The sequence below is a fragment of the Curcuma longa genome, chromosome 3 (assembly GCF_044706935.1).
Source record: "Curcuma longa cultivar G26 ecotype Majalengka, Jawa Barat chromosome 3, ITB_CL_G26_1.1, whole genome shotgun sequence".
Classification (NCBI taxonomy): domain Eukaryota; kingdom Viridiplantae; phylum Streptophyta; class Magnoliopsida; order Zingiberales; family Zingiberaceae; genus Curcuma; species Curcuma longa.
Genome location: NC_133863.1, coordinates 13,774,573 through 13,783,599, shown reverse-complemented (window position 1 = coordinate 13,783,599; position 9,027 = coordinate 13,774,573). Strand labels below are relative to the sequence as shown.

Below are 9,027 nucleotides of genomic sequence, written 5' to 3'. Positions count from 1 at the left end.
GAGAATAGTGTTAAGTCAATAGAGGATTCATCGCTCTTTTGGATTAGGGAGTTAACATTCTGGTCACTTGATAGAGATATTAGTGACTCAAAATTCATGGTCATGGTGGAATGGTTTATCATTCTAGAAGAGTCTATTATATCTTGAAAATCAAGTAAATAATTAATAGGTGATGATGCATAGTGCACTGAATTAATTGGGATGTAGTTTAGATGAAGAGATTGAATTACACATAATCGGTTCATGGTGATTTTAATTTATAACTAATATTTTATCATGTTGGGTGGCTAAAAACTATTGATAGACGATTACCTTAGTTTGTGTATGGATTTACACTACCTTTGTGTATAAAACCTAGAGGGTCGCACGCATAGCACATAGACATGAACAATATCTGTAATTGATTATTTTGGTGAATATTAAAATTAATCAATTTATTATTTCTAAGAATTAATTAGATTATTAATTGATTCTGAAATATTGGAAGCTAGAATGGATCAAGATCGAATGTGGTTTTATTTGATCCAAAGAAGAGAGAATTTGAATCATGATGATTCTTGGAGATTAATGAAGAGTCATAACTCTTATCTTCTTGGATAATTATTAAAATTCAAAACTCTTCATTTGAATAATTATTAAAATTTAAAATTCTTCATCTTTCTTACATTAATGAAAACTCTTAATCTTATATTAATGAAGACTCTTTATTAATCTTATATTAATGAAGACTCTTCATTTTCTTACATTAATGAATGCTCTTTATTAATTTTATATTAATGGACTCTTGATTTTCTTTATATTAATGGATGAAGACTCTTTAGCTTTCTATTAGAGGCTATAAATAATCATCCTTGAAAGAGAAGAAGAGGTAGCAGAAAGATAGAGCTCTCTCTCCCACACTTCCCTTTTTTCTCCCATTGAAAGAAGATCCATGCATAGTGCTTCCAAAATTTTTGTCGATCCAAGAAGCTAGCACTTAGAGGATCGTGTCTAGTTCGTGATCTAGTGTGCGTGGATACTACTAGAGGAGTCACTCTTGGGGCTCTTATTTGTTTGTGATATCGTTCATGATCGTCAAGAAGTATAAGATATGTTCTTCATTTCATGTCATTTTGTTTAATATGTACTACGAAGATCCATGTTATTTATATACATATTCCGCTGCGCTCTTAATTCCTTCAATGGGAGCAAAGCTGAGTATATGGAAGAAAATTAAAAAAAAAAGAGAAAGATATATTTTCTTAAATATTTTTTAATTCATTTTAAATAGATTTAACTGATTTAACCTAATTAAATTTATTCGGTCATTGATCAAATTAATTCTAAATCAATCCCATTTTAAATCAACATATCCTTATCTTTGCACCTACTAGATGAATTTTGTTCGATGTCAATTCGATTTTAATTCAATATCTTCATTTCATTTCATATTCGATAATTCAATTTATTTATTTATTTTGTTAAAAAAATCAATCTTAATAAAACTTATAGAGCTCACATGTTCTGTCTCTGTCGATAAATGATCAAATTAATTAATTTTATATCGATTTGATTTGTTCAATTTTTATCGGTTCAATTTATTAAAAAAAAATTCGATCCATCCTATTTCAATTAATTCGATTACGTTAGTTTAATTTTAATGGAATCCTCCGCGCGCCTTAATGGTAAATGCCCTATTTTTGCTCTTTTTTTAGAGCGAAGTCAAGTATCGGAATTTTTTTAAAAAGAAGTATCAGATTTCATGTTTGCGTTTGATAGAAGTAGGAATAAGGATGATCTTCGATCTTGTATTTGAAAGAAAAAAAAAGTGGAAGAATAAAGGCGATCAAGAGAAGGGAACGAGAAATTTCCATCCCACTCTTACACATGCATGCAGCATCTGCATGCCCAGTACCTTCCATGATCCCTTAAATTTCCAGCTCCAGCAAATAAATCAAAGTGCTGAAACATCGACACTACGATCGAGCATTGCAACTCACAGACAGACCGTCAATGGGAAATTCGCCAGTCCTCCGGATGTTCTTCGGTAAGCACGTCGATAGAAGGCTAACCACGACGAGAACGGAAGCTTCTTCGCCGTCGCAGAGTGGCCAGGGTTACCGGGAACCGGACGTTCAGAGGCGGCGGAGACTGGTGCCCGACGACTCGTCAGCTGCCACTTCTCTTCAGCCGAGGTTCAGGCGAGCATCCCGGGAGCGAGGATCTCCGCCGGAGAGGCAGCCATCTCTAACTACAAGAACTCAAAGTAACATGCAGCAGCAATTCATCGGAAGGCCACCGCCACCTCCGCCGCCGCCGGTCAACCGGAGAAATAGCTCCAATGACAAGCGAAGCCAATTGATGAAGAAATACTCCTACATCCCTGATAACTACACGTCCCTTGAACAGGTACACTATACATATATTAGAATTACGCTGTTATGATTCTGACTGATTAACCTAAAAGGGTGCATCCACTAATTACTAATTCTGACTGCGCCGCCGTCGTTAAGTCGGCCTGAGGAATGGATTGACGATGAAAATTCCAACAATGAATATTTTTAGATCGATGGTAGGGATCTACCAAAATACATATCTAATAGCCCCAAGGAGTTGGTATAAAGATCAGGGATAGAGATGAGGACGCACAGGGATCGAATCAGATGCTTGCTAGCTATGATTCTTAAACAAAAAAGTGTTATTCTCGAAGACAAGAAAGCTTTAAGAAACATCCGGGAAGTTTCACGAGCATATTTTATAGATAAGGATCACCCACTTTATTCCAAACCAACATTCAAACCTTTCTTTTAATTAGGAAAAGATATCAATACTACTTCAGCCGTCGTTGCCTTCTCTGGATCGGATTAGTATATGGTCGGTGGATGGGGAATGTGATGGCCCTGCTCTTTGGCCGGCGGCGAGCTCGCCGGCCGGCGGTCCGGGAAATAGAGAGGTGGAGTTCGAGCGACTCTCAGCCTTCCATGGGAAGGAGAATGGATCGCAAGAAAAGCCAAGTTATGAAGAAATATGCGTTCATCCCTGACAACTACACCACAGTCGACCAGGTTCTGTAATGTAAACTAATGAAATATAATTTACTTAATTTATAGTTTGTTATTGCTAATGTAAAACTTTGATGTTAAAGTTTCTCATTAATTTGTTAAACTTCATCATTAATTGTCCAAATATGATTAAGATCAAACTAACAATTCATCATATCGACTAACTCCGAATAGTAGATATTTTACTCAAGAACATCTTCCAAACGCTAAAAAATCCGTGGGTGTTGATGCCCTGCAGGTCACAGCTGCCCTGAGAGAAGCAGGATTAGAGTCATCAAATCTAATTGTCGGGATTGATTTCACTAAAAGCAATGAATGGACAGGTTCGTCGAATCCAATCGAAGTTAATTACGTACCCAGCTATAAAATTTCCAAATTTTCTGATGAAAGTAAATTCATCCTTGCTGAAGGGAAGCACTCTTTCAGAGGTCAGAGCTTGCACAAGCTCGGAGATCAGCCAAACCCTTACGAGCAAGCCATTACCATAATTGGCAAGGTTTTGGCCCCGTTCGACGATGACAACCTCATTCCTTGCTTCGGATTCGGCGACAGTATACTTCTCGATCATCTCTATTATCGATTTTGCTGCAAGTGTTTTTTGTTTTGTGGTTTCAATCACCATGATACAGCTTCTTCTTCTTCTTCTCTGATCATGGCAGTTACAACTCATGATACACATGTGTTCAGCTTTCATCCTGATAATTCGCCTTGCCACGGATTTGAGGAAGTTTTGTCCTGCTACAAGAAGATTGTTCCTCACTTACGATTAGCAGGTTTGCAATTCATCTTTTGTCCATGATGATCGATCAGTAGCATGATTTGTCTTGGCTACTCCAAGGGCCTACTTCCTTTGCACCGATCGTGGAGGCAGCCGTCGACATTGTCGAGAGAAACCATGGGCAATACCACGTTTTGCTCATCATCGCAGACGGCCAGGTTCGTCTTTATTTCCACCTTTTCAGATCGCAGTATTTCCTGAAGCTTTGAACTGCTGCTGCATCTGTGTTCAAGGTCACTCGCAGCGTCGACACAGACGACGGCGAGCTCAGTCAGCAAGAAAAGAAGACGATCGACTCGATTGTGATGGCGAGGTATGCTCTGTTTCACAGTCACTTTCAGCGGTAGTCGAGGTGCTCAATCTCGCGAGCTCTCTCAATGATTCAGCGCCTACCCCTTGTCGATCGTGCTCGTCGGCGTCGGCGACGGACCTTGGGACGACATGAAGAAGTTCGACGACAAGATCCCGGCCCGCGATTTTGATAATTTTCAGGTATGGAAACGAGCTCTGAATCCCGCCCCCTCCTTTCTCGATCGCTGCCCTGTTCATTCACTGGCTACCGTGCGATGCAGTTCGTCAACTTCACCGCCATCATGGGGAGAAACGCGAGTGCAGCAGAGAAGGAAGCAGCCTTCGCCCTCGCCGCTCTCATGGAGGTCCCTCTCCAGTACAAAGCCACCATGGAGCTCGGCATTCTCGGGTACATGCTCACTCTATATATAAAACAAAAAACTAGCTAGAGCTGTATAATAATCGAAACATTTCCTCCGGCGAAGGCAAGTGACAGGGAAGGCCAAGAGAGTCGTGCCGCGGCCGCCTCCATTGCCGGCTGCGCAACCACAGAGGTCGTTCGTGCCTCAGCAAAGTAGACGGCCAGAACGCAGCGGCACGCTGCAGAGAAGCAGCAGCAGCACGCCGCAGAGAAGCAACGACGACCAGAGCCAGGTAATGCAGACTGATTCGCAGGTCATGGACATGATGATCGAGGAGGAGCTTCTTGTATATATACGTTCGATGAAAGATTCAAGATTTGTTTTTCTTCTTCTGCAGACTTGCCCGGTTTGCCTGACCAATGCCAAAGATTTGGCCTTCGGATGTGGCCATATGGTAAGTGAGCCTCTCTCTCTCTCTCTCTCCCCCCTCGTTCTGGTTTAGCACCACTTCTTCTTGCTGAAGAAGAAGAAGAAGAAGTGGTGCTACAGTGCGGTGTCTGATCGAACGCCATTGATGCTGCAGTGTTGCAGAGAGTGTGCTGAGAGCTTAATCAGATGCCCGATCTGCAGAACAATTATAACATCACGCTTGAGGGTATTCACAGGATGATCGAATTTCAATCATGCAGTTGTGTCGTTTATTGTGATTTGGTGATGATGTTAAGTTTCATGTAGTATATCATTGCTTAAAGATTTAATGTAAATTAATTCCATATTATACTTGATCCTGCTAATTAAGACAGATCGAAGAAGCAAATTATCATTGAATAATTCTACTCGTGGAATCTTGTTGATTCAATCTTGATTGTCGATTAGCATCATGGTACAGAACTGGGGAGATTAAATATAAGTTAAGAGATATAATAAAAATGAAAAATATATTATAAGTTAATTATTTGGATGACTGTTGAAATTGGAGAATATATTTCTTTTTTTAAGAGTGAGGGTTATATATATATATAGGGTCATGCTTAGCTTGACATGAGTTTGTGTCTAGCTCTAACCCAATCTAAACTTAGGTCTTGTCGAATATGACTCACTTGTTGAATGTTTGTAGCTAAATCTCATTTGTGGGGTTATGCCATGGTAGAGGTAACTCGACCAATTTGACACTTGTAAACACACCACGTGAATCCTTTATTATCGACAACGATGGGCATGCACATTACTATAATCTATATCAAATCTAAAATTTTGTACAAAAAATTAATAATTTAAACAAAAAGGTTGATGCTTTGTCACCAACAACTAAATGTGTTGTTAATGTAATTAAGACGGTGAACTCCACGTATAAGTAAGTACTTACAGACTAGTTGTTATATTTGGGAGGTGTCCTAAGGCAATCGGGTTATGATTATAATTTGTATTGAATAAATTTACTGTTTAAGTGCATATTTTATATGTTTGATTGGATCTTAGACTTGTTCACTGAATGTCCACAATACATTTCATAGCATGAGAGAATTTGTGATACGATCACAAACTGTGAGTTTCTCTACATGTGTAATTATGAAAGTATTGAAACTTTCCCTAGTCGATGAATTGATGAAAACGAACGTCATCAATTCTGTTGAGACTAGCACGTTTATACTCCTTGGTTTACCAAACAGTAGCTCTCACTAGCTGGAGACATTGGATGTTGAGAGTTAAACGTGGATGCTAGTTAAAGGTAGCTAGTTCATTGGAGTGACATGCCATGAGACTTCATGTGGTTCCCTTTTATGTCAATGAAGTTCTCATTACAGCTTAAGTGCAAGTTTCCTCAGACTTGTGGTATTCAAGTCACCTTGGTCGTGGAAGCTTATACTTTAACATCTTAAGTAAGCATCTCCAAGGAGCTGTGGACCCGAGATGATTGGGTATAAGTTGAAGTGCCCGAAGGTGTTTGAATAGCCCACAGAGGATTCACCGCTCTTTATAAAAAGAGACGTATACCCTACGTACGGCCGCTTGTTTGGATTGTTACTGAAAGTCTTTGGCCAAAGCAACACGTATTCTTGAACACGTGTACGAGTAACTCGAATCCTCAGAACAAGGAAGTAAGCTTGGGCTAGGTGTGACGTAGTCAGTCTAGTGGGGACTGACACTCACAGACCATGTCCTGAACCAAGCGGGTATAAGACGGTAAAAGGAACGAGGCACGTTTCAGTAAAACTGCTGAAGGGTTTAGAAATTGTTCTGAAATCAGTTATTGATTTTCCGGTCAATTGGGGATCATGATGTACTACTAGGTGCCACTCATGATCGATCCGAAATTAGGAGTTAATTTCGGACGGCCAACATAACCAGAAACCTATTGGGTCACACGCATTACAAGTTTGAAAGGACTTAAAACGAGTTTGAGAATTAGATCCTCAAAACAGAAGAAATCTGGTTAGACCAGACAAAGGCAAATGATGAATTCTATCTTACGAAGATGGATTAACCAAAATCGGAAATGATCTGGTTGATGAACCAGACAAATCGATTTCGAACCAATTTGGTTTGGTTCATGTTGGAAGGCATTTCGGCAAAATGGAAGGCATGACAGGCTTCGTCTTGAGAAGACGAAACAAACGAAACTTGTTTGGGTTGAATCGGAGTTCATTTGGTCATTCAATTAAAGGATTTGGTTGCGAACCAAATTGAACCGAGTCAAATCTGATTTGAATTGAACCAAACAAATTGAACCCATGGTTTTTGAACCGGGTTCAAAAGAAAAGAAAAACCCTAAAGCACCGGTTCATCTCTTCTCCCTCACGCGTACGTGAGCTTCCCTTAGCCTCTGTTTGGATCGGGTAAGGGACGGTTCATTAATGGAAGGGAAAGGAAGGGGAAGGGAGGGGAAGGGAAGGGAAGGGAGGAGAAGAAAAGTAACCTTGTTTGGGAGGAAAGGAAGGTTAAAAGGAAAGGATTTGAAAGTTAAAAATATAAAAGGTCAAAAATATCCTTTCTCACTTCCGCTCCTTCCTTCCGCTCGGCATTTCCTGGCCGCGATATGCAACGGCGTGTCCCACTTCTTGTCGACGGTATTCAGCAGAGCCGGCTCGGCGGCGTGGAGCGCCTCCACCATCTCTGGGCTCGTCCCCTTAGCGGCCATGTGGAGCGCGGTCTGCCCTTTGTTATCCGTCCTCGTTGCGATCGCAGGCGTTTTCCTCAGCAGAGCCTTCGCCACCTCCAAGTGCCCGTTCCTCGACGCCGAGTGCAGCGCCGTCTTCCCGTTGCTCCTCGCGATCAGCGCGAGGCTGTTGTCGGCCGTCAGCAGAAGGTTCACCACCTCGATGTGGCCCTGCGCCGCCGCCGTGTGAAGCGCGGTGGTGTTCGTCAAGTCCACCGTCAAGGAGAGTTCCGGCGTCGTGCCACGAGGACACCGATCGGTTTAATGGGTAAAATTGGAATAAACATGAGTAATATTTGCTTCCCCTTCCTTACACCCCGATTTGGGGTGTAAGAAATTGTGGCTATTCATGGGCATGGAAGGGGAACACTTCCCCTTCTTTCCCCTTCCCCTCCTTACCTCACCTCATCCCAAACAGAGGTAATTTTTTTTTCCCCTTCCTTACCTTTCCCTCCCTTTCCCTCACCTCCTCCCAAACAGAGCGTTAGCCGCACGCACAAAAGGAAGGAGATCTTCCTCTCACGGTGGCTGGATTGGAGCTGGCGCCGGAACAAATAAGGCAAGCTTCTTTCTCCATCCAAATATCTCGTGTCAATTGGGGAAGGAGATGAGATTTTCCTCAAATATGATTGGGCGTGTGAAGAAGGAAAAGAATCGAGCTTTGGTTGAAGGTTTCGGTGCTTTAAGAGGGGTGGCCGATTGTGGTTTTAGGAATAATGAAAAACTTGTTTTCTTCGTTGTTCTAGCCACTCCACCTTAGCCTTTTTTGTTCTGCTACTCCCCTGTTCGTTCACAGCAGATTGAGTTTTCCTCTAGCTCCCTTCTTCCTTGGTCGCCGGAGCTTGCTAAGCCCTTGGGGTGCTGTCCGTTTGGTTCACCACCAGACGGCGTGAGAACAGTGAGGTGTAGCTGCTGTTTGAAGGGTTTTACCGGAGAAAATCCTTGTCCTGCCGTAAGCCTGTTGCCGAACAGTAGCTTGTGCCTTGCTACTGTAGCTTGGATTTCAACAGCATCGATTGTGCCTTTGTGAAGATCACCGGAAATCAGATTACCGACGATCGTTAAAAAATCTCAGAAACGAAAGCAACGTGTGTTGTTGCGCGTTTCCAATTTTAGGGTATTCTTCTGTATCGACCGTTGCTGATTTATGGCTAGTGACGTAACCAGCAACACGACTCGAGCTTGAGAAGCCGTCCTGACATACTTGGCGTGGATCACCGATAGAGACGACTCAACGATTCATGCCCTTTCCGCTGAAAGTCATACAGCAGGTATACCTAGAATAAAAGTTATTCTTTAAATTTTATTTTTCTGCTGTCATATAATCCTGTTGTATCTTGCATGCGTGGTTGCGAGTGTTGTAATAACTTAGCTTGTTATTTGTTTTCTTCCGCTGTG

General features: G+C 41.6%; 1 protein-coding gene across 2 annotated transcripts; it reads left to right on the top strand.

Moving 5' to 3' along the window:
• The first annotated feature begins 1,887 nt into the window (after positions 1 to 1,887).
• On the top strand, positions 1,888 to 5,222 carry LOC141823913 (E3 ubiquitin-protein ligase RGLG4). 2 transcript variants are annotated; one of them, XM_074711118.1, is made up of 11 exons: positions 1,888 to 2,388; positions 3,280 to 3,364; positions 3,452 to 3,592; positions 3,701 to 3,814; positions 3,880 to 3,977; positions 4,053 to 4,132; positions 4,206 to 4,311; positions 4,392 to 4,519; positions 4,596 to 4,764; positions 4,870 to 4,926; positions 5,056 to 5,222. In XM_074711118.1, the coding sequence occupies exons 1-11, from the start codon at positions 1,993 to 1,995 to the stop codon at positions 5,140 to 5,142; spliced, it is 1,461 nt and encodes a 486-aa protein (XP_074567219.1). In that variant the 5' UTR covers positions 1,888 to 1,992; the 3' UTR covers positions 5,143 to 5,222. The 2 variants fall into 2 exon arrangements, with proteins under 2 accessions (XP_074567219.1, XP_074567220.1); XM_074711119.1 differs by lacking the exon at positions 1,888 to 2,388 and adding an exon at positions 2,806 to 3,044 and having other exon boundaries at positions 5,056 to 5,219.
• Positions 5,223 to 9,027: the final 3,805 nt, after the last annotated feature.

Bases quoted from the DNA above. Each gene is read 5' to 3' on its own strand.
- LOC141823913 (XM_074711118.1), top strand. From the start codon at position 1,993: ATGGGAAATTCGCCAGTCCTCCGGATGTTCTTCGGTAAGCACGTCGAT. The intron at 4,312-4,391 runs GTATGGAAACGA...CGTGCGATGCAG, and splicing joins GCGATTTTGATAATTTTCAG to TTCGTCAACTTCACCGCCAT. The intron at 4,520-4,595 runs GTACATGCTCAC...CCTCCGGCGAAG, and splicing joins ATGGAGCTCGGCATTCTCGG to GCAAGTGACAGGGAAGGCCA.